The sequence below is a fragment of the Heliangelus exortis genome, chromosome 11, assembly GCF_036169615.1.
Source record: "Heliangelus exortis chromosome 11, bHelExo1.hap1, whole genome shotgun sequence".
NCBI classification, from domain to species: Eukaryota; Metazoa; Chordata; class Aves; order Apodiformes; family Trochilidae; genus Heliangelus; species Heliangelus exortis.
In genome coordinates this window covers 19,688,292-19,714,486 of record NC_092432.1, presented here as the reverse complement: position 1 = coordinate 19,714,486, position 26,195 = coordinate 19,688,292, and the positions used below count along the sequence as shown (strand labels likewise).

Below are 26,195 nucleotides of genomic sequence, written 5' to 3'. Positions count from 1 at the left end.
AATGTGTGCTTAATGAAAAACCTTAAACCAGGAGAGAGAAAATAATGATGGTCACCATGGAATTACCTTAAAATGTGACAAGTTCTGTTTTTTACATTCACAGGTATTTAGTTAGATAGTTATTTAGTCTAGATATGTATTTAGTACATATGTATTTATATTATATATGTATTTAGTATAGATATGTATTTAGTTAGATATTTTACTCTTTGTATCAAATTTGTGACAACAGTAATATCCTTTACAATGTTGGCATCTACCAGGTACAGAAGTCCTGTTGATGGAAAGCTATTCTAATTTCTTCTTTTCTAAAGCTAATTTCTAAACCCATGGCAAAAGGCTTTAGGCATTATTAAGCAACCTTTCAGCTGCTCTTTGCTTTGGGTGAATGCCAGTCAGCCACACCAAGAATTCTCTCGTTAATCTCTTTCACATTTTAACACACCTTCTTTTGCTAATAACTGCTAATTTTGCTCTTAACTGTAAATGCAGATATAACCAGTTCCTAAGCATGCAAACTTTTACACTCTAGGTTTTTATTTTCTTCTTTGCATTTTCATCTCCTGCAGTGCTGGTCGTGGGCTCTATGGAATTGATAGCATGCCAGACCTCCGGAGGAAGAAATCTTTTCCCCTTGTTCGAGACGTGGTAAGGAATTTCTGGTGCCATTATCCTCTTGATTCATTTGCCAGTTATCTAGATCTATCTTGTAATTACCATTATGCATGTGAATGATAGTTTCTCAGCTATTGTTTTATGGAATAAAAGGTATCTTGAGAGAATGGATTGAGGCCAGTAAAAGTCAATGGTGCAGTTATTATAGTATACTAGATAAGTCTGAATATATCATTGAATATATATAGATATATTGCTTGTGGAATTCAACTAATGTGCATTTTGTGCAATAATAAATTACTCATTTTCCTATTGACTTAGCTTATGAAGGCAGTGTTATTCAGTGCTTGGGATACCAATTGGTTTGATTTATTATGATACTAAAAGAGGAAGAAAGTTCCTTTTTAAAAAAACAACCCTGTTTCAATAGTAATTTTTCAAAGATTTATGCATACTTTTTGTACAATAGGAGCTGTTTTACTAGCACTCATACCAGACAATAATAATTTAGGCAAATAAATTTCAGAAAGGTGAAAAGAATGGCAGTTCCTTTGAGACCTATTCTGAATTGCAGCCTAAACAAGATTAAGTAGACTCTCTCTGCTCGGAAGAATTTTAAGCCCCATTCACATTTCTCTTTTTCCAAAGAATCAAATTCACAGTTGAATAAAATAAATATTTAGTCTCTGGTACAGGTAAGCCCCCAAACCAGTTTCTTATTGGAAAGAAGGGGCATCAGCCAAAGTGAATTATTACTATATTTGTCTTTAAGTGGTCAATTTTTGTCAAATTCTTACTTAAATGTATTCTCAGCTCCCCATACTGTCTGAAGAGAAGCTGCACAGCAACATTTTAGAACAGAATTATTTCTGAAGTCAACAAAAAGTTGCATTTTATGACTTAGTACAGCTTGATAACCATCAAATCAATAGTCATATTGATGACCATCATATCAAGTCATTTCACTGTTAATTGTAGTTAGTATAATTTTTTTGGCTACAGTATGATACTTTCATGCATATTAAAGCACTTTGGTTTAGTTTTAATTGTTGGAAATATTTACAGACAGGTATCCAGACTAAGTTAAGATTTCAGAATCTTAATATTAACTTTTCACTTTGAAAAACACTGATAATTATAAAATTGAAACAAAATAAATTCCCATTTTGAATGGTGGAATAAATTTTTTGTTTTATTATTCATATACATCAGCCTTCCTGTTTAAGTATTAACTACTTTGCTGTTTAGTCACTGAAGAATAATTATTCTCTTGAAAGTGTTCTCCCTTTAATAAGTGGCAGTTGCAGAGTTTTAAAACTGAAATTTATTCTGGAATTTCGTCATTATGGACTTAGAATATAGCTCTTAGGTACATGTTCTTTCACTGTGTATTTCTTTAAAATAATAAATTATATTACATTTCAATTCTGCGGTTGTAAGTATGAAACAATTTTACCAAATTAAGAGGAACTTACTTGAGACTTAGTGTAGGTCATCTTCATCTTTGAAAGACTATTTGAAGGCACATGCATTTTAAGCAATCTCCCATAAGTTCTGACCATGTAGTTAGTGGATTCCAAAATACCTCATTTAAATCAGTAACTCAATACTCAAGTCCTTGTAAGATCTGATACATTATAAATAATCCTTTTTGTTTACTACTATGATGTTTTCAGAAGTATAGAAATAATATTGCTATAAGTGCTAGATCCTTTTGACATTGAATGAATTAGATATTGTGTTATATCTTATTTTTTATTGTTGCAATAAGTATGAAAAATTATTAATATTTTTATAATTTCTTTCCTATCTTGACTGGATTTTTCAGGCTTTGGTAAGTTCTTTTATACTGATAAACATTTTATAATTTTCATAATAACTCTTAGGAATTTCATTAATATCCAAATGAATTCCTCCATTTATCTTTCTTCCCTGCTACTATTTAAAAACGGAAGAACAGTATGGAGAAAAGTTTTCTTGCTGCATTCATAGGGTGTTACCTTGTTTCCCATAAATAGGTCTGACAGCATTTATTTTTCCCTTCCTCTTTCCAAAATACTCACCACTCATTCCTTCCTTCCATCCTTAACAACAGACACAGTTCTGTGTTCAGTATTTCAAGCTGTTGAATTATCACCAACTATTACCTTTTAAAACAGAAACATTTTATTCATAAATAATTGGCATGTTTTCTGACACTGATAAATGGATGAAATTAATCCTTGTGAGTTTTTTAACTAGAAGCTCTGTAAATTTAGTCCATAAACCTTTTATCATTACTGGTTTTATTACAAATATCACTTCTATTATTCTTCCAACATCACAAACACTTCATTGAGAATCTCCTAATTATCTGTTTATTATTAGGTTTTGTTATTTTATATAGGATGCTGCACTCTGATTTAAGACACACTTATGATTAAGGAGCAAATTGGTTAAAGTACATGATTCCAGGAGGAACTCTTGGGAGAACTGGGCCTTAAGGGCACAGGACAGGGTCAAAATTGCTTCCCTGCTTTTCTTTTTCTCACAAGAAACTGGATCTGTGCATTGACCTCCACTCAAAGCATGAAACTGCAGTTCTTCTGGCTCATGTGCTTTGACTTACACATTGCTGGAGGACATGGCACAGTATCACCACCACCCTATGTTTAAGGTTCATTTTATTATGTCCCTTGTATTCCTGCCCTGACAAGTAATCTGCATTTCTCTACAGCTTGGAATAGCTAGGACTGGTTATTCAAGACCTAAGAGAATTGAGTAACTGTCTAAATATTAAGGACATGAAGATTAGAGGTCAAACTATAAAACTAGTTTGCGTCCACATGGCAGCTTTCCAAGACTTTGGAAAGAAACCTATGCTTTGGGAGGGCTCAGAAGATGGATGCTTTTAAAATTCATCTCTTGCAACCTGAGTATGAAAATTATTTATTTTCTTCCTAATGTTCCCAAAACATTTTTGCTTGCTGTTTCTCACTGCAGTGTGTGGGTCCTGTAGCATTGGGTTTCATCAAAAGTTTGAAAAAGAAAAGCTCTGCTTTATTTAAAGCTCTAATTTTTTTTTTTTATTTAAGGGCTCTGTTTTATCTTTCCTGTCACTTTGTCAATCTCACTGGCACACACCAGTGGAATTGCCCATGCTCACATAAAAGGAAAAAATGGTCACAAAGAAGCAAACAGATTATTTACTTATTAATAACAGAGTGGGAAAACTAATAGTGAATTAATGGCATAGACTAGGTAAACTTTTGAGAGTTTAAAAGAAAAAAATAGGGTGGGGGTTCTTTGCATCTCACATTAACTCTAATAGAACAGTGATGGGTCATGAACTTCCATGCCAAGGATGATGTAAAGCTGGACTGTTTCTGGGCTAGTATGTATGTCAGAAAAATAAGAATGTCTTGTGGAAAATGTCATTGAGACTTTTGCTGCAATAGCTCTGGAAGGGTGGACTACAGAGACCTAATTCACAGCAAGGTGAAAATCTGTATCCTCACAACAAAGGCAATGACAGACTTATGGTTGCTGGGTGGTATAAGTGATCATCCTCCCAGTGCTAGGCTGAGCACAGCAGTGTATGACAAAGCAGATGATGCATTATGGAAGAACAGAGATAAAGCACAGAGATGCATGAGCCCAATTTTGCAGGTAAAATACAGTAATGGAGTAATACTATGGTAAAAAAATTTTTACAGTGCTTCTATCAGGCCAAATGGGCTTCTGATAGCAGAAGTGACACTCAGAATTGAAATATTATTTGGAAAACACACAGAACTTGTTTCCCCAGGGTCTTTTTCCTTCTGATTATTATACTCTCTAATTAATTCTCTAGAATCCATTCAAATTACAGGGATATTGCAGTAATGGAGAAAAAAATACTCATTTATTGTATATTAAAATTACTTTATAGTACCTTTGAACGTGCTATAATAGAGCAAAGTGGATTGTCTACAACCACAGACACATAGACTTCAAAACTGGGAGGTGTTCATAAACCCATAACATCATGTGGGCAAAAGAGGACAGATTGAGGCAGAATTCCTTTTTTATCTCCCTCTGAGACTTAGAGTATTTCTCCATATGGCTATTTATTGTATTGAATTATTATTTTCTTTAAGCTAAGAATTGCTTTTAGGTTTCCCTGCTTTTTACAGAAAAGCAGCATTTTATGCATACTCACACAGTTTTAAATGCTCAGTCAGCTACAAAAATTATCCAAACTGACATTTTGAACCATAAAACTATCACAAAATGATCTTCCATGTTACTGCAGGCACAGGCAGCTTCCAAATTAAGGCAGGATGCCTATCCTTGTGCTACATTAATTTGGTTGTCAACGTGGAAAAACAGTGACAGCCTGTGGTTTCAAAAAACCTGAGTCAGAAAACTGAATTACAGGTTTTATATTAGAACTGGGAGTTCAGCAGGCACTGCTGAGAGAAACAGTAATGATGAAGGAAAGTGGACTGCAACCCTAAAAGTTGTGTGCTGCAAACATTAGCTAAAAGTTTATGTAATCCCTGCAGTTTTGCTTAAATACAATGGCATAACCAAATACTACCTGACTTCCCCTAGATTCAACAATTGAATTGAAACAGTTACTAGTTGAATTTTTAACACTTTTGCATTTGCTTTAAACAGACCCTTGCAGCTCGGAAATCTGGGATTTCCATGGGAATGCTCATCCGGACCTCTGTAGACAACGATGAAATGGTAAGGGGCTTCAGTTTATGTCATTTAAATAATGGATTTTTTTTTCAGAGCTCTTCAGAAATTATTTCAGCCTTAGGCACTCCAAACTGGATGTTTAAGCATTCCCATTTTTGCATAGGAACTCTCAGGGATCTTGAGCAGAATATGGTGCAGATCCACAGTTAAAAGACTGAGTTTGTTTCTACTCATACCCATGACAGGAGACACCAAGTGAGAAACCTTTTTTTTACAAAATAATTTTAAATTGTACAGCTGCACCAAAATTTACCTGCAGTCTTTCAATTAGAATAACACATATCATTCTAGATGAAGAAATGCTTAATTCATGCAAGTGACAAGAAAAGTATTTTCAAAAATCATTCTCATAGCCAGTAAAATCTATGTGTTGTGGTTTTCCATTACTGACTTGACATATTTTGCAAAAGAAATTTATTTTAAACAAAAACTCAACGAGTACTATTTTCTTCTGGAATACTCAATGCAATATAAGCTAATTCACCTGTCTGAGTTAAGTAAAAGCACTCATTTGAAGGAATAAGGGTCCATTTTGTGTTCCTTAGATTGCTAATGCAAACATAGCCTTCTAGAATGTATCCTGCAGTGCAAAACACAAAGTCTGGCATTTTTCTTACACTGGTTTTAAGCTGCATAGTAGAAGAACAGAATATGTTGACAGATATTTTGGGAGCTGTATAGTACAACTGTACACTCATCCATCCCTTTTTTCTGATTTATTGTGAACTTTCTGTGCTTATATGGTAATCATAAAGGAACAATTTCATAGTGCACAGGGATGAATTGATGAGGTGGGAAGCAGCTACTGTTTGAAATTATCTTTCTGTAGGAGCAGTGCTTATTTTGTTCTGCAATCTGAAAATAGCAGCACAAGTTGATAGAATGAAGGAGAACTATGGAATCTTAAGAACCAGTTAAAGGCTGGTGGAAAATAAAGAGAAAAAACTTGCAATCAGTGCAAAATAACAACTTTTCCAATCCATATTTAATTCAGTAAAAGGCCTAAGATATTCCATATGCTTTACTAAAGGATGCCTACTAAAAAAAGAAATAAAACTATTTATAATTATTACTGCTTTTATGAAAATAAATACAGGTTCAACTGTTTATTTGAATGCCTTCCCTAATGCAAAAACTACCATGCTGTGAATAGAGGTCAAAAGGTACAAGTCTGGGAGATAATATGGATTGCCAACAAAAAAATGCAGGATAAGAACAAATAGTTTGGACTGCACTCACAGATTCTGACTTAAGTTTTACTGTTGAGGAGGAAAAAGGAAGGCAGCAAATCCCCCTGGACAGCTCAGTTCAAACATTTCTCTGGTGCTTCCTGCCCTGAGGGTAAACTCCTGAATTATGGTTCAGGAGAATGGAAACAGAAAAATAAGTTGAATGGAAGTTTACACCATTATACACTTTGGCCTTCATTTTAACCAGGCCTTGTGGAAAATTGTGTACCAGAAATACCTATATCTTAAGAAATCTTCAAACAAAACATAAGTCCAAAGGCAGACAACAAAAATTTAGATATGTAAAAGCTCATTTGGTGAGCCCATGTAAAAAAACAGTTCGTGGAAGAGGTAGATAAGAGAAGCCAGAACCTTATGGCAGCCCTGACTAAACATACTAAAGGGAAGTGGGTACTCTTTCAAGGATAAATGGAATGGTACATCCAGTAAAACTACTGTCAAGATCTTGAAAATAAGTGAAAGGTTGTACTTTCTTACTTGATCTGTGAGTAGGCATCAGAACTCAGTGCCCTAAAGCATCATCAAAACTGTGTAAAGCAAGATCTGAAAACAGAAAGAACAGACCTTTTCAGGAATAAAGGAACTCTCCAGATACTCTCCACAAAACCAGATGAAGTAGTGCAGTCAGTGATGAGAGCTGAGGAAGAAAATCCCCTTTGGGCAGTTATGTCTCTGATTTAAGGTTTTTCTGGGGTATTTTTCTCCCTCAGCTTTGTCTGGAAATAATATTAGTGAATCAGGGGAAAACAGGTTATTTGGCTGATTTGATTCAGTATGGAAATTCTTTGAGCCTTTTATTAAAGATCAAATGCCACTTACTCCAAAAATTAAAAGCTGAGGTTAAGGGCTTTGGGCTTTGCCACCTGACCTCACTGTTGTGGTGTAACACAAACATGACACAGTGAGTTTGTGCATGCTCAGGCACTGATCCAGAGACACTTTAAGCAAAGTGTTAACTCCAGTAACACTGAAGCATATGTTTTCAGTTGAGCATTCATTTAATTGTTTTGCTGAACAAAGGCAGAGCTGCAAGTTTGTGAAATTAATAAGTTGATGATATTGAAAAAGTATCTCAAATACTATAGGACAGAAATAAACTTCATTTCAGAGGATAAGCAGATAACTAAAATAATTCTCCTATATATTAACAGGGCTACATGTTGCCATACCCAGAGTTCAGGGCATGCATACAGTGGATTCATTTAAACAGAGAAAAATGTTAGGAATGAAAATCTCTAGATGGTAAAATAAATAAAATTCTCCTTTACAAGTGTGGTTTGCTTTATTAACAACAGGGGAAAGATCATGTTCAGCAGCAAAACCATTCTACAAATTGTGCCTTTCACTTGCAAACCCCATTTACTCTCAGATGTTTATTTGTTGGCCTGTCAAGCTGTGCCATTGCACAAATAGGTAAAATCCTGAAATTATTTATCCTGTGAAAAAACAGTGAAGCTGAGCAGGGTGAACTGGTGTGATTTGTACTGACACTGCTTGAGTGTAGGAATGCATGAGCGTGATCAGCAAAGGGAGCTGTAAAGAGCTGAGAGTTTCTGAGAAACACGATGCATAAACAAGCTGCATTTGTTCATTTTTAGGCTGGTTTTGAAGCTTTCTTTCTGATCCCTGTAGCTGGGAGGCTGTGACATGGGAGGCAGAGGGTGGAGAAATGCACAAAGATGAAGTCTGCTGAGTTGGGTGGCCTTGAGTAGCCCAGTTGCTCAGGGTCTGTCAAATCAAACCAGTGCAGACCTGTGCTTGCTCTCAGGGAAGTTGCTGGATGGCTGATGGTGTAGAATAGGCTGAAAAAGCATCCTGGAGAGAAATTTCCTGGTTGTTTTGGTCGTTCTTGTCATTTCAGATTCTTTTCTTAGTTCAATTCTAGTGTTCTCAAAGGTGCTAGGGTCAAATGTCCAGATTTGGTCAGGATTCACAGGGTAACTTGGTTTTGACATGTGTATAAGAACTTCAGTAAGAGCTGTTACAGACTAAGCTACTTAACATTTCTTTTTGTTATTTGCAGTGCTTGAACCTGTGAATCTCTAGATTTATGGCTACATGGTAATGGTTTTCCTGTGGTGTCAAAACTCTTTTAATTGATGGCTGATTATGCAGCAGTACACAGAGCTACCCAGAAAAAAAATGTTTTCTTCTTATCAGACAATTTATTATTAGCAGAATGTCTCACAGTCTCCCATATTTGAGCAGAGATGCAGATACATAAAGCCAAGAGCATGTCAGTATGCTGTTAAACAGGCTTGCATTTGGCAGGCACTTACCACAGCTGCATATTAAAATTAGAAAGTGCTAATAGATAAATAAGTTAATAAATAAAAGTTAAGTAAATTAAAAAAAAAAAAAAAAAAAAAAAAAAAAAAAAAGTTAAATAAATAAGTTAGCCTTGCTTTCTCTTCTATCAGAACTATGGCAATGATGCTAAAGCTCATATGGGCAAACCACACAAATTCCAGAATCTTGTTACCCAGTTTGGTACAAATAACCAGGCAGCATTACAGTTACCTGGCCTTGTATCCACTCAGGGTAAAGTTATGGTAGGACAAACAGACTTTTCTGAGATATTCCATTTCTTTTAATAAGTTTTCTTCTTCCTAAAGAGAAAAGAAGGAAACAGTTCCTAAAGGAAACAGTTTCTTCTTTTATAAGGGAACAAGTCTGAACCATCTAATACATTCATGGCAGCCATATGTGCATTTAGTGAAAAAATAAATAAGGAAACCAAGGTCACATTTTTATGTGGTGTCAAATGCTGCCTACATGGTGTTGAGTTTTTCTTATTTCAAATAAATCAACAGGACTTAGAAGATCTGGTTGCCTGAAAACAAAGCTTGACTAAACAAACTACACTCTTGTAGCCATACAAACCTATATTTTTTATACAAAACTTCACAGACTACTTTCACCTTATTAAGCACTAAGGAGCCAAGTTTTCAGGCTGTTTGCAGTACTTGTAAGTGAACAGCTGAAAATTGTTCTCCTATTAGAACTGCCTTGGATCCTAAGTCAAAACAGACAAAGAAATCAGTGTGGATTTTTGAGAGCATGGATCATTCTTCCTCATAGCTAAAAAACATCTTGGTGCTTAAAAATAAGTGGTGAGTATGCTAGTGTAGAAACACAGACAAAATGGAACTGGAAATTGGTCCACTTTTATTTGAAGAGACTTTATAGACACTAAGCATTAGTGTCTATATAAGGATATAGATATATATACTAAGGATATATATTATATGCTACATATAATATATATTATATGCATATAATATATATTTATAATCTAAGCACATTTTATGCAGAATATATTATATGTATTTATAATCTAAGCACATTTTATGCAGAATATATCACGTGTATTTATAATCTAAGCACATTTTATGCAGAATATATCACATATATTTATAATCTAAGCACATTTTATGCAGAATGACTAAGTTCCTTTAGGAAGGATCTAAATATTCAGAAGTAATGTGCTAGGTAGGTAGTTACTTAAAATGCATCAGTTAATGTAACACTAATGAATTTTTAAATTTCTGCCTCAAAATATAAAAAATATTTAGGACTCTGTTAATTGACTGACCTGATTCCAACTTAACTCTCCTGTTTCAATAATCAGTCAAAACAGTCATTCAGGGTACTTTTATCTTCAAAGAGCAAGAGAAAACAAATGTTTTCCAGATTGGTTTATACTTCTATGTATGTTCTGGTATTTTGTAACACTGAAAGTGTAATGACATATGCTTTAGCTCCAGTTTACTCGTATGAAAGTCTTCAACCAAAGTCTTGATAATTTTTTTTTTCTTACCAACAGAAAATACATGTCTTCAAGAAGACATTGCAGGCTTTGATCTATCCAATATCATCAACTACACCTCATAACTTTGAAGTTTGGACAGCTACAACACCCACATATTGTTATGAATGTGAAGGTCTACTTTGGGGCATAGCTAGACAAGGCATGAGATGCACTGAATGTGGTGTCAAATGCCATGAGAAGTGCCAGGACCTCCTGAATGCTGACTGCTTGCAGAGTGAGTATTATTTCCTGACAGCTACAGCTTTGCAGTACTTCACATCTTCTGAGGTCATCAGCAGTTGGTGAAGGAATGTTGATTCTGACTGGCTGAGCACCTCGACAGAAACTTTATGAAGTATCTGCTGCTGATCTTACATTTCTGCTTGGAACATGTCTAATGTTGCTGGTCTGTTACAGGAGCATCATGCAGTGTTTGGTAACATCAGCATATTATTTACTTTCCTCTGTCTGTGGCAACACTCAATTTGTTATGTGACTTAAACCCTCTTTTTTTTGTGTAATCACACTACAAGAAACATCAAAGGAAAGATAAAAAAATAAATTCCTGGTACATATTCTAGTCACATTAATATGTTGCAAAATAGATAAGAATATGAAACAGTAAACAGGAGCTTGTACCTTCACAATACCAAGTCATGATTGCTAATTTAGACTGTAGAAATTAATTTAAATCTCAAGATCCTTAAGGTCAATATCTAGACATGTTCTAAATTGGGGTTTGTATTACACTCACTAGAATCCTCATCCTCAACAAAATACTGCTTTCTGGTAGTAGGTGCAGTATTAAATCAGAACTTATTTCAGTCATGGTGAGCCTGTAACAATCCCTAGGGTAAAAGGTTTGTTAACTTTCTGTGCAAAATAAGTTACAATATTGTTATAATGAGTCTGATCAATACTGCACTAGAAGGGCTGTTGATAGACTGCCAGCAATAGAGGATTGAAAAAACAGCTGCAATAATATAATTTACTATAGATAGAAAGCTATAATGACTTTCCAGTAAAACTTCCTTTAAGTTGTATTTTTAACACATTTCATTTTTATATGTACTGTCAAAAATCAGCAAGGTTTCAACAGGAATGCATTATTCCTGTTCAGATTGTGTCTGTGGTTTATCATTTCATTATGAAATTGTATCTGTACTTCTTAAGGAGTAGCAGTAAATAAGAGAATATGAAAAATGTTGCTTTCCTGCATCTTTTAAGAACCACATCATGCTTTCCAGGCAACAACACAGTAATCATCACTTTTGTGATAAATTCACTAGAGAATTCTTTAGCTGCCACTTGGTTTCACAGTAGCACAACTATTTTTCTACTAATTCTTAATTTTTAAGTGTAGAAAATCCTTAAACCACTAGAACTTTGATCTTTCACATGCAGAAAAACTAGGTGCTCAGACCAAGAGATTTCCAAAATTTTTGAAGACTTAATAGCCATGGAAAACACCTTGAGGAAGCCAATATATTTCATCCTTTTCACAATCTGGACTCACTGGTATCTGATATCTCATCCCACACTTTTCCAATCTTATTACATTATGCCTTCATATATATATAAATATATATATATATATCTGTTTTGTTCTGTGCTGAGAAACCTTCAGATAGAATGAAAGCAGTAAACAAAGGGGAAAAAAAACCCCAAAACTTAGTTCTGTAATATTTCACTGAGATTTTTGCTGAGGGATGACACTTTCCAGCTCTATAGATGCTGATAATTTTTACTTTAGCCACAGCAATCTGAGAATTCTTCAAGAAAAATAGCCCTGAAAAGAATATAATGGTATCTGATCTAGAGAAAGAATTGTGTTCCTTTGCAAAGCAAACTGTTCATCATAATTTTGTCTTAATTTTACTATCCATTTGAAGAGAATGGTAACACTCAAAGTAATACTTTGATCCTCCCAGGATCTAAGGATGGCTAGTGGCATGTTTTCACCTTTTTGAAGACTAAAGTACTTACTGCTGTTGGTAATAATGATGCTGACAGTGGTCACACTCAGTGCATTGAGCCTTCAAGTGGTGTTTAACAACGTGAACTAAAGATCAGCAATACCCTTAGGAAGTGGTACTGTCTCATTGATTATAAAACTTGTACTATTCTTGCATCTTGCCTTACATGTCAGACTTCTCAAGAGCTGAAGTAGCTTGTTAGCTTGTCCTTACTGCAAGAACTTCAAATTTTGCTTCCAACATCTCTAATACCATGCTGCCCATGCAAGTCTGATGTTTCTTTCCTCAAGAAAGAAACATCCTTGCAATCCACCCTACTGCAAGGTGGACTTTTTTTTTTTTTTTTTTTCAGGAGTACACTTAGGTTATTCCAGTTATTGGAGAGCCATTGGTCAGAAACTCTTTCCTCTGGGCTGCTAGGGTCATTTTATAAGGAGAACTTCACACTGGTCTTTAAAGAGCATCTAAGACCTGGTATGATTTTTAGAGAGAGAAATCTCTCCAGAGCTCTTATGGGAAGACCTGTGAATAAAATCTGTAGCAACAGGGTCTCCTTATAATCTGTTTTGTTTTTTTTTTTTTAAACCAGCATAAACCACAGTGATTTTGATATAACTCTTTCCAGAACCTCTTTGTGCTCACTAAATGCAGTCCTTGCAAAAATTTCCTGGGTGGCTCCAGTGTTTGAATTATAGGAAAAGTACTCCCTTAAACTCTTCAGCTGCAACCTGAGTATAATGTCATGTACACTCCTTGGGAGAAAGGACATGGAAGATTGGCTGAAACAGCCAGCAGAAGGTTCTGCTGTTAACACTGAGCTTTGGGACTTGGTTCACACACGATGTTTGAGGAAGGGATAGAGGGCATTGCTGATCCTGAGTGAAGATGTCAGTGCTACAGAATTGTTTGACAGGGTAGCCACAAACTAATCTAAATGTTTAAATCCAGTGAATGCTTCAGGAGATTTTTTTTAGACTTTGAATGCTTTGGTAAGTGGATTTATGTGATAATTAACATTTGTTTAAATGAACACAGTTCTGGGAAGGAATGAAAAACTTTTTATGGGTGCAGACAGCATCAATAGACATTGAGATGTATGTAGAAGCAGTGAAGAAAGCATCTGAAGCTGCTGGGCTCTTTTCTTTCTACTGCTCACTAGTTTTCCACAATGAGAGAGCATAGCAGGAGTCTAGGTGAATGTCCTTACTGTAGGGAAAAAAAAAATAATTATTTTAAGAATTATTCATATATGTGTTATTGAAGTTTAGCTAATAACAGAGGCAAAGGACAGAGCAGACAGACCCAGATACTACACACTTGTTCACTCCTTTCTGGAAGAAGCAGTATGCCTAAATGTGTAAGAAAAGTTGCATGTTTAAATGCTTTCACAGTACTGACCAGTACTGAATCAAAATCATTTCTAGTTATAATGGTTGACTGGTTGACTATGAATATTAACCTATCATGTTAAATTAAATCAATTGACAATTTTAGGTATTGTAAAGAATACACATAAGAGGCTTGGTATTGTTCAGATGAAACATGTGTTGTCTTTGAGTACCAAGAATTGGCTGTACACCCTCAGGAAGAAAAAGAACTAAGATAGCAATTTTTATAAATTGGTATTGACATTTTCTGTCATTTCAGGGGCTGCTGAGAAAAGTTCCAAACACGGTGCAGAAGATAAAACACAGAATATTATCAGTGCTATGAAGGAAAGAATGAAGATTAGAGAGAAAAACAGGCCAGAAGTGTTTGAAGTGATCCAGGAAATGTTTAATATTTCCAGAGAAGATTTTGTACAATATACAAAAGCAGCAAAACAAAGTGTTTTGGATGGAACATCTAAATGGTCAGCAAAATTAACCATAACAGGTAAATTTTCTTCTGAACTGGTTGCTCTAAGAGTTTTTTCCTTCCTACTCCCCTAGTTTGAAGAATAAGACATCTATTATGGGTAAAGATTGAATTGAATTACATGTGCTCTCACTAAAAATTTTAGTAATCTTTTTTTTGTGAGAGACAAAAAGCTTTTTGTGACATTAATTAACACTTTAAAAATAAAATATTATCTCATCTGTATTTCATTTATTAAATTTTCAGGTTTAATATCTATTTCATGATGTAGATGATGTATTAGTGCATCATCTAATTTGTGATACATATTGTGATACATGTATGTAATTTGTAAATAGATAAATGTATTTGGATTATGTGCTCTAAATATTTTACTATAACCACTTCAGATTCCATGGCAAATATTTTATGTGTCAGGGAGAGGCCATTGAGAGGTAGAATTGCCATTTCTATTGCTGAAAAGTAAAGTTGGCATTCACGAGGGAATGGGAAAAAGCATCTGTCAAGTTGAGCATGAGTTAGTTACTCTGTCAGAGTTTTTAGGTGTGATTTTAGCTTCACATGGCTCTGGAGTCCAAACTAAAGCCTATGACATCTGAGGCAGTATATAAACTGTATGTGCAGCTGAAGAAGAACAGATATGTGCCCAAAGAAACTTAGCAGAAATCTGAGATTGGGAGTCAGATGGTATCAGGAAAAACAGAGGCTATGGTTGTGGGATAGTGCATGAAATTAAAAAAAAAAAAATAGTTGTTGAATTTTGGAAGTGCTACCAAGCACTGGGGACATGGAGAGATATGTCAGGGAAAATATGTAATTCATATTCTTATTTTTAGTAAATAAGTGCAATAGTTAACAATTCTTGAAGACATTTTTAAAGCTGGCATTTATATGTCCTGCATAAGCAGGAGAGGGATCAGTCCTTTATAAAAGGTTCCCTTTGGATTTATAGTGAATGGGAAGACAAAATAGATTCTGTTTCATTCCTAAGAGTCTTTTCAGGAATGAGATATGTAAAAAAGTAAAACTTATTTTTTCACTGAAGTCATAAGATCTGACTGAACCCACAGCAGGAGCTAATCTGATGAGTAAGAAGGTGCCATTTTTATGTAATCGTTTTACTGAGAATACTGAGGGAATTTCATTACCCAAAATGATTGACATAAGATGTTAACTAAATTTTACTACTGTAATGGTTTAAATAGTATGTGCAAAATAATAAAACCAAGCTCTGCTGATGCTGGGAGCCATGGCCAGTGTTTTGGCTTCAGCTTCCTGGGTTTGGTGGGCTGCTATCTGATACTTCTACTTTCTCCAGTGATTTCCACTTTTATGAATTATGATAGAAAAGCAAATTAAGTGTATTTGTCACAAAATGCATATACATTAATTATACACCCACATTAAGTGACAGAAAGGCTGAGAAATACATAAATAGTTAATGAGAATTGATCTGAACTGCCACTCTATCTGTGATGGAATAGAAAGTATTCTGAAAATCCTCATGGTGCATCTCTCACATGAGAAAAATAAATGCAGAAGTCATAATCATGTTCCTCATGATTATTTTCATCATCCACAGGGCAAATTTTGGAAAAATTGAGGTTTTATTTTGGAAATTCTAGTTTGGATTCTTGGAAAAAAGAATTGAAATAATTATTTATTTGGAAGGAGGGAATGGAAATTTAGGAAAATATTAGACTCAAGCCAACATTATATTATATGCCATGCTGATTAAACCAGTTTGAGAAGAGTATCTGAATTATGCATGGCAAGAAAAATGTTTATTTTGTGCTCTGTACTGAATCCTTACATTTATTACCCTATTAAACCATATCTGACCATTTTGTACAGTCCAGAGGGGCAGTAAGAGAAGCCTTGTCTATCTCTGGACAGACAGATGCTGGGAAGATTTATCCAGAAAGCTTCATTTCAGGAGCCCTCAGTCTGAGGTCTTTGTTTCCTGTTGCTGTTGTTACTGTCTCATTTATTTCTTGGCAATGAAAGCTGTGAAGACTTAAGCCCATTTTTTTCCTTTTGTTGCAGTTCTTTGTGCTCAGGGCTTACAGGCTAAGGACAAAACTGGCTCAAGTGACCCATATGTTACTGTGCAAGTTGGGAAAACCAAGCGGAGAACAAAGACTATTTTTGGAAACTTGAATCCAGTATGGGATGAAAAATTTTATTTGTAAGTATTGAGGACTCTTGTTTTTCATTTTGTTTTGTCTTTTTGTTTTGGTTTGGTTTGGTTTTGTTTTTTTTTAATTTACATTTAGGAAATATAATGCTACTATGTGCAATATTTACTAAATTTGAAAATACTTGTTGTCTATACTATCCAAATTCATAGCATTAATGAATTAGCAAATTCTGAATGGAGAAAGTTTATTATGACTGTATCATATAGTAGCCATACATCTCATAATTATGTCTCTTGAAGAAGCTGGTGGTGGTGTCTATTTATTCTAATTTTTTAGTGAGCTTAAGTAACAGTTTTCAGACTTTGACCTTTCATACCAAATGTTGTCACTGTGTCTCAGATACTGACCTTACAAGTTAAATGAGTGGTTTTCATTCAACATTAGGTTGGAACTTTGAGTTCCAAAATGAGTGTTTTTCATTCAACATTGGGTTGGAACATTCCATTAGGAACTTGCTTCAGGCTCTGGGCTGGGCTGTTGGTAACATCTCTCCATTCCAAGACAGGGTTGTCCAGAAGTGTGATGCAAAGAATGCAGAATGATCCTCCTGTCTCCTTTTTCTGACCAAAGCCTTTGAGATGAATAGGATGTAGAGGGGGTTGTCAGAATATCACCAAAGTTCAGTGTTATCACCCTGACTGCAAAGTAGATGTTCCCACCTGCAATATGCTGGCTAGGGTTTGAATATGATTTCATGCAAGTTCTAGTTCTGGCTCTGTGTTCCCAGAACTCCCTTCAGGAAGACATATTGCAGTACAGGAAATTCCAGTCCACAGGTACTTCACTGTTCCTTTCTTAAAAATACTGCTTTTTACTACAAGTTCCTGACTGAGAATATGACCAGCCTATCAGAACATGCAAACTCCTCCAACCTTTTGGCACTGTGGTATAAAAGCCTAATATGTTTCTACCTAATAGTACTATTCAAAACTAATTTGGTATAACTTGATGAAACTCTGAATCAGTGAGGATAAAGATGATGTGTCATTTTTATAAGCAACAGTGAATTTATGAAGCAGCATCAGAACACCTCAGGATCCTGAAGACAGCAAAGTCAAGTTTTAGAAATTCTCCTTAGTCACAGTGTGCAACAGAAAGTTTCAAAATACTCACTGCAATGTACAATTGTCTTCAGGCTACAACATGGTTAGTTTCTTCTTACATTCCTTTCCTCAAGTAAGGAAGACAAAAGTTGTCATTATTATTATCTCAAAAACAATGGAAAAAATTATGCTAGGGTTTAGGCATTTGTAATACATCTCTGTTTTCTTCAAAAAGATGATGTGTCATAATACAAGAAGTTGCCTTCTTATTATCTGTCACAACAGCTATTTTCCCTTCCTTGTTCTTTGACTGAAATCTCCTACCTTATTCCTAGGGAGCTTATCATTTCACCAGTGAGTTTGAGATAGTTATCACCCAAGATACCCTTTCTATTTGTCTGGAAAAGGTACAGGGTAATCCAACTACATTAAGCACTGTATCCCTATTACTTTCACAGATTTGAAGGCCAGTACTAGAAATTAATAGCTAATTCAGAGAAAAAACACACTCAGAAACTTTTACCAGACTTCTCCTATACAGATCATGCTCTTTTTTTAAAGTAATTTGTGCTGCTTCAGTTACAGTTGAAGTGTCAAACTTCATTGAATGACTGTGAGTAACCAAAGGTAGGAGATTAATGAATATATTGCATTTGATTGTATGAGCTATAATTCCAAAATTGTATATTTTTTCAGCTATCACTTAGTCTCATCTCCTCCTCTAGCAATAACATTAATTTTTTAAAAAAACAAAAAACCAACAAACCCTGTTATAGTATAAGTCTCTTCTGCCTTGAATTGAATAAATTTTCAATCATTTTTATAGCACTCGTACTTCCTAAAATAGTTATTTAACTTACTTAAAGTATTGGATTCCAGTGGAAGATAAATGAGAATTTCTAAAGTGTATAAAATAAACTATAGGTATTTAGGCACAAGATTAAATCTAAAGTAGATACTTACAAGTATTTCTGTGACTCAGGAAGTTTTATACAAATTGGGCTCTACTTGGGATATTTGATAGTCCTGTTTAAATTCAAATACGAATCCTAATTTTACATCCTAAATAATAAACTGCAAGAATAAAATGTGTCTCAAAACCTTTAAATCATATATTTACTCTTAAGACCAAAGAATTCCTTTAAATCTCCCCATCTGTTCCAAAGCAAGGACTTGGAGAAAACACTGACTTCCCACTGTGCATTTGCTCTGTCAAAGCAGACTGAGGGAGGGCAGTGCTCTGCTTTGCAGAATCAGACAAAATTCTACTGGCTGCATGATAAGCAGAGGTTAAATGTTTCTGACAAAATGTAATCTAACACTCTGTTAAATGAGCCTGGGATAGATTTTAACATGGCAATTCATAAACTACAACTAAATTATAGCTGTGTGCATATCAGTGAAGAAAACAAGAACACATCTTTCCTTGAAATGTATATTTTTTGGTACACAAGCTAGAGAGGTAAATAGGCCAGCAGATGCTCCTTGAATGAGAATGCAACATAGGTGTTCAGGGCTTTGACCCTTTCTATTTGTATTATTAGAAAGGAGATAATAGAGCAAATTATGGGGTGTTGGATTCGTTGGGGTTTTTTTGTTTGTTTGGGTTTTTTTTTTTCAATAAAACATCAGTGATTGAGGAGTTTATTCAATGGCAGCACGTGGGAAGAGTCATGCAGCTATTTGTCACCTTTCTCATTAAGTGTGGTGTCTGGTATGGGAAAGGAGACTTTTTTTATTTTTTCAATTACAAGGAAGAGATATTTTGGCTGAGTAGTTTTCAGCTTTGCAAAAACTTATAGATCTACAGACTATCATAAATCTCTTGTTCACGTTTCTTGTTTTCTTCACCACTCATTTCAAGAATTGATTGCTGAAATATGGAAATCAGCTTTTTTCTGGCAGTGCTGTCTAGCAAGCACACATCTCCCAATTGCCTTTCAGGCTTTGGAAGTTTCATTTCCTCTGGCCACTCATTAACACCTCAGCTACAGTTGTATAACACAAACATCTTTCCCAGAATCATAGAATGTCAGGTTGGAAGGGACCTCAAGGATCATCTGGTCCAACCAGATGATTGTATAAATATATAATATATATATGGTGTATGTGTATATATCTATATATACAGATATATAAAACAAGATTATTATTTTACATATTAATTCAATTTTGGCTGTTGCTAGGCCACTATGTGGCTCTGATAAATAGCTTCACTGCTTATCTATTATTTCTTTTAATGCATGAAAACATTTTGTCTAATTGATTTAAATTAGACCAGTGGCAAGGGCCTTTTGTAGACTATAGTTACCACCTGGCCAAAGTAACAGTCATCAAAAACCTGTTAGAATTTGTCTGATTCCTGACATTCTTGATGATTTTCTGATGATAGACTGAAAACATCAATGTAGACAAAAAATAAAACCTCAGTTTTTCCAAAATTTGCCCTGTGGATGATGAAACTAATCATGAGGAACATGATTATGACTTCTGCATTTATTTTTCTCATGTGAGAGATGCACCATGAGGATTTTCAGAATACTCTCTATTCCATCACAGATAGAGTGGCAGTTCAGATCAATTCTCATTAACTATTTATGTATTTCTCAGCCTTTCTGTCACTTAACGTGGGTGTATAATTAATGTATATGCATTTTGTGACAAATACACTTAATTTGCTTTTCTATCATAATTCATAAAAGTGGAAATCACTGGAGAAAGTAGAAGTATCAGATAGCAGCCCATCAAACCCAGGAAGATGAAGCTAAAACACTTGCCATGGCTCCTAGTATCAGCAGAGCTTGGTTTATTCTGTGTATTTTAGCAGATAATATTGGGGGCAAGTATTCTCCAGCAACAAACAGCATTGATATAGATTTGAGATCACAGTGGTTTAAATCTTTTTGTTAGAGAAGCTGTTCAACTGCTACATATTTCAGCCTCTCTGGCAGCTATTTCAGGCATCCAGCTGTGGATGTTCTTTCTTAGAATTAACTTAAAAGAGCAGCACTCACACAGTTTATTTATGCTGAAAAGTCATGATTAGTGAATTCATGTAAAGCAATGGTCACTATTAACAGCCATGGATAGGAAATAAATGCAAGAGGACCTTGCCAAATTCCTTTCCTAATTTCATTTTAGAAATTCTTCTACAAGAACTGACTTTTCCAAAAAGTGTTATCTTCACTGTGCCTGAAGTCAACAAGATAGGTCAACTGTTTAAATGGTGTTCCAGTTTACAGTGACACCTGAATACAGTCTTGTGAGAATTGCTGAAATAGCTTAAAGTTTGTTTTAAAAGCAGGAGTATATATCAGAGAATTATATTGCACAAAACCAATTGGGTAATAGAAACCTACAAATTAATTTGCTGGAGTTACCCATTCTAAAAGTTCTCCAATAAGCAAGCAAGTCTCTGAGAAACATCCTACTAATTAAAATAACTATCTTACAGCTTCAGCCCAAGACAAGAGAGCAGAACACCTCTAACAACCAATTAAAACAATAAAGTGTTTGTTCAGCAATAATATTTTTAGTTTCACAGTACAGCACGTTTGGTCTGAGTCTTTTTTCAAACTGCTGTCAATCCAGTTTAATTTTATACACCTCTCTTTTTGTTATGACAGAGTAAAATCATGCAAGAAAAGACATATTTAGGCACATTCTACTTTATCAGAAAGCATGGGCCATGACTACACTGTTAAAGAATTGGGACTGTCCAGACTAGAGAAGAAACAAGTAGTGGAGGTAAGGATGTCTTTAAACACATCCTTCCTCCTGGAAAGAGGAAAGGAATTATCTATTTTCCATGCTTCCTATTACAGTACCTCAAGAAGCAATAGGTACAAATTCCATTTAGAGAGGCTTAAATCAGGCTGCAGAAAAGGTTTGCCAATGGTAGGGCTAGAGAAATACTGGAATATATTTCCTGAGTGAATATGGGGCTATCTCTGAACACTTAGAAACAGAAAGGACAGACCTATTATAGCAATGCCACAGAGGCTAAGTACTTTTTGAAAAGGAGGAATGGATACTATGAGAGAGAAGGAAGATAATTACAGAGTGGTTTAATCTCTCTGCCAATCATTATCCCAGCTCTAAAATTGGAGTAAGAATAGTGTGACACTTCCCCTTTTTATATTTCCTTGTTCTGTCACTTTTGAGGATATTTTTAAAAAATAACCTGGTCATTATTTGTGGCATTTTTGGTTTTATGTGTATTTTAGCAGGTAATACTAATAGGAAAAGGTCCCTATTAATAATTGGTTCCTAATAATAATAGGAAAAGGTTCCTATTAGGGTACAAATTCTCTAAAGCTTTTCTGCCACAAGCTGTCTGTTCTTCACTTGTTAGAGTTCTCAGGGTATACTAGACTAGTTCTAAGCAAATTTTTGCTTATTTCATGACAGGAAAGATTTTTCCCTGGTTTTTTTTTGGAGCTCTGATCAAAAATAGTGTGTTTGATTTTTTTATACTACTCATTTGTGAATGATGAATAAAAGCTAATTTCAAAAAAAATAAGCTGCAAAATTGGACATGAGCAGGCAAAGATGTCGCAAAACTTGTCAGTCAAGTTCATTTTTGTCATCTCAGACACAGCAATTTGTCTACTGATTGCTCACAGAATTTCAGCAAGATACTGTATTTTGTTGTAAAAATATATTTTCTTTATGTTAAAAAAAATAGCACTTTTTTAGGGGAAAAAGCCCTCCACCTAGACTAACTATTCACAGTATGCAGATTTGTTAGTGCATGTAAGAGATTTTACTGAATATTACAAGGAAAGGTTGATCAATTAATTGTATTTTGATACAGTGGGAAATTATCCTCCATAAATTCTTCACTAGAATTTTAATTCATTTGCATTTATTTCTTTAATGAAAGTAGCATAGTATCAGTTGACTGCTATTTTAACACTGGATACAGATCTCTTACATGAGATGTACAACCAAGTTATGCCAATACACATGATATTAAATTTACATTGAGCTGCTATAGTAATAATATTTTATTATTACATTTTTTATTACTCTAGCCATTAGAACAAGTGGGAGTGTTGTGAGGATTATTTCATGTGCAGCATTCTAGAAATGCAGAAGCCATGTATCATCACCAGATTGCTGGTAAATTATTAATACCATCTCTTCTACCTAGCATCTCCAAACACAGTGCAGCTTTTCCAGATTCCAAAAAGCATCATTGCCTTCATTCTCTGTATTCTAAAGGACAATTCACTTCTCACCTTCCTTTATCACACCCGAGTGAACTCTTTATTGTGCAAATAAAGCAGAGTGGCTACTAGAAGAACACTGGAAATATGTTGCCTTTGCCTGGAATTTCCTGGGCTGATTTTCCTGGACAGAATAAGCAGAAGTAGGAATCCCACCCAGTGCTTTCTGTGAAGCCACAGAGCTTCTGCACAAAAGTGATGAAAGCAGAGTGTGCAGCTCATGATACAGAGCAGTTCCTGAGAGGCTGGGCAGGTAGATAGAAACCTGTGGAGTCAGTTCTTTAACTGTAATAGTAAATCTCCCTCCCATCTCAGTTCCACAGGGCAAACATGTAGCTGTCTGTGTTCATCCACCCTTCTGTTTTGCATAACAGAGCTATGCTAATTTTAGGGTCTTGCACAACAAGGTTTAAAACAGGCAGCAGAACCAAAGGTTTGACAGAAATGGATATGTGAGCAAGGCCATTGGTTGTGAAAGGTCTCATGAAATTTCACTGACCTAAGGCTAACGAAGAAAAGATACAGGATTGATAAATGTGGGTACTAGAGAAAAGTTGTCCTGATATCTGAGTAAATATTCCTTAGTCAGCTAAGTGAACATCAGAGGGTGTTGTATTAGAGAGTGAAATATGGCACTGGTACTTAAGTACCATTTAATTAATTTTAGATGCATCATCTCCCTGAAAAGCAAAGCAGGGAGAGGATATCTGAGATATGGTGATAAAGATCACCTAAAGGCCTCATCATGTAGAAATCTCTTATTTAATATTTCCATTTTGTGCACAGCTAAATGCAATTCAGGACTTTAGCAACATTAAGCAATAATTCTGGGCTACATTTTAGAAGAATTGCATAGATTCCAGGTCTACCCTGATTTCTTGAGGCAAAGATATTTATTTGATGCATCTGTGCCTTCCTATATTTTGGATATCTCTGTAAATATCTTTTGAGTTTTGTGGTCAGAGAAAATTCCTGCATTGCCTAATACTACATGCACCATGTTCTATGAAAGGAAGTGGTCAGACACAGATGAGCTCCTCACAGCCTCCTCAGGATGAGCCCACCCCATAATAGACACCAGGGGGTCCACATGAAGGGTAATTTATGAAAATACCAATTATAGGAGAAGACTCAAGAGGTGATTGTAGTTTGCTAGGCATCAGGGAAGCCAGTCATGAGACAAAAGTAAAATAGACTTCATTAGTTTTGCTAATCAGAGAACAATGTGTTTTTTAATTACCAGAGATATCTGCAATGTTAAAATTTGCAATGCAGACACCAGGATTTCTGTGGTACTGGGTGATGTCAGTGAGCCAGAGCAAAGGCTGTGCATGCCACTTGTAGTGACTGATTTGCCTTGACAGTAATAATACCATTTAAAGCACTTTATACTTCCAAAGCCCATTACCACCACTAATTAATTCCTAGAACACCCCTGAGGGGTGCCAGTTTGGAGATAAGTTATACTCTTACTGTTTTAATGCTGGAAAGACTCAGATCAGAGTGATAGAGCTTGGAACAGAATTCATGTAAAAACCCTTAATTGAGTGTTAAACTAAGACTTTGCCAAAGATCAAAATTTCCTGCTACACTTCAAAGCTGTATTTAAAGACAATCAAAGATTTGTAACATTTTGTAGTATTACTGAAGGGGTATTTAAAAAACTGGATGGTCAGATGCATGAGTATGACATGGCTTATAACAAGTGCCAGGGCTGTGCTGCCCATTAAATGCCATCAGATTTTTCACTACTGTAATCAAAGGTAGCCTATTGCAGTGAGCAGCCATCAGTCCTAAACACTGACCAATACTAAATGGTCTCATTGTGGAATAAAAACCAGTAGTTTCTTTTCCATTTCTGTGCAAAAATGCAGGAAAATTTTTCTTCACTGGGACACGTGCAGGTTGCAGGTGAAGCCCTCTCACTCTCATACACCCAGCAGCTCCTCAAATCCATTCATAGAATCATAGAATCATAGAATCATAGAATCATAGAATCCTAGGGGTTGGAAGGGACCTCGAAAGATCATCTAGTCCAACCCCCCCTGCCAGAGCAGGGCCCCCTAGAGTACATCCCCTAGGAACGTGTCCAGGGGGGTTTTGAATGTCTCCAGTGAAGGAGACTCCACAACCCCCCTGGGCAGCCTGTTCCAGGGCTCCCTCACCCTTACAGTAAAAAAATTTTTTCTGATATTCAACTTGAACCTCCTATGCTCCAATTTACACCCATTACCCCTTGTCCTATCACTGGTCACCACTGAGAAAAGCCTAACTCCATCTCCCTGACACTCACCCCTTACATATTTGAAAACATTGATGAGGTCACCCCTCAGTCTCCTTTTCTCCAAACTAAAGAGACCCAGCTCCCTCAGCCTTTCCTCATAAGGGAGATGTTCCACTCCCTTAATCATCTCAGTAGCTCTGCGCTGGACTCTTTCAAGCACTTCCCTGTCCTTCTTGAACTGAGGGGCCCAGAACTGGACACAATACTCCAGGTGTGGCCTCACCAATGCAGAATAGAGGGGGAGGAGAACCTCTCTTGACCTACTAACCACACCCTTTCTAATGCACCCCAGGATGCCATTGGCCTTCTTGGCCAATTCAGCTCATGAGGGGTCAGTAAGCCACTTAAATTTGCAAGGAATCTTTTAGTACATAACAGTCTGTGCCTACTTCTCCTTACCATGGAGGTCTTGAAATAAAATAATATATCTTTTAAAGAAAACAGTTACATATTTTCCCAGGTTTTTCTGATTCTCTGTCTTTCCTTGCTGTTTTTTTTTTAAAAAAAACATCCTGCCACATACTGGAAATTCTTTAAGATTTTCTCACTTCTTGTATTATAACATTCAAGGCTACTACTTTTTTTTGTCCAGTTTATGTACTATATAGCATCCCTAAATCAATAAACCTGACCTAACTCTTTCTTTGCTAAATATTTGTTAAATACCATTAAGAAGTACTCGTTGTAAATTAATTAATTATTTTTGATGAGTTCATTACAACCCTAAATACAAACCATATTTATATGTAATTCTGTCAAGTTAATATCCTTACTTTTTCTTATATGTAGGAATTGCATCTTTGTCCCTGGAAATCTTTCTTTTTATTATACTGAATGTTGTAGTTTTTTGTTTTCTGTCACTTTGTGCAGTTTAGCAAGTGTATGGAAGTGGGGGACAAAAAATTAGACTGCAGAAAAAGCATAGGTAGCTTATGTACCACTCACATTTTTGTATTTTATTATTCTTTTACAGTGAATGCCATAACTCTACAGACAGAATCAAAGTGAGAGTATGGGATGAAGATGATGACATCAAATCTAGAGTAAAACAACATTTCAAAAAGGAATCAGATGACTTCCTTGGGCAAACAATCATTGAAGTAAGAACACTGAGTGGAGAAATGGATGTATGGTATAATTTAGGTATGATTCTTACTGATTTTTTTAAAACAAAATTAGGTAGGATCTCATCATCTGTA

General features: G+C 35.4%; 1 protein-coding gene across 2 annotated transcripts in view; it reads left to right on the top strand.

Moving 5' to 3' along the window:
* The window catches only part of UNC13C (unc-13 homolog C), a 111,943-nt gene that overhangs the window by 18,980 nt on the left and 66,768 nt on the right, over positions 1-26,195 (top strand). For both annotated transcript variants that reach the window (XM_071755149.1, XM_071755148.1), the window contains exons 4-9: positions 570-648; positions 5,257-5,328; positions 10,420-10,639; positions 14,028-14,255; positions 16,284-16,425; positions 25,970-26,139. In XM_071755149.1, coding sequence (XP_071611250.1) covers positions 570-648; positions 5,257-5,328; positions 10,420-10,639; positions 14,028-14,255; positions 16,284-16,425; positions 25,970-26,139 — 911 coding nt within the window. The remainder of the gene's footprint in view (positions 1-569; positions 649-5,256; positions 5,329-10,419; positions 10,640-14,027; positions 14,256-16,283; positions 16,426-25,969; positions 26,140-26,195) is intronic.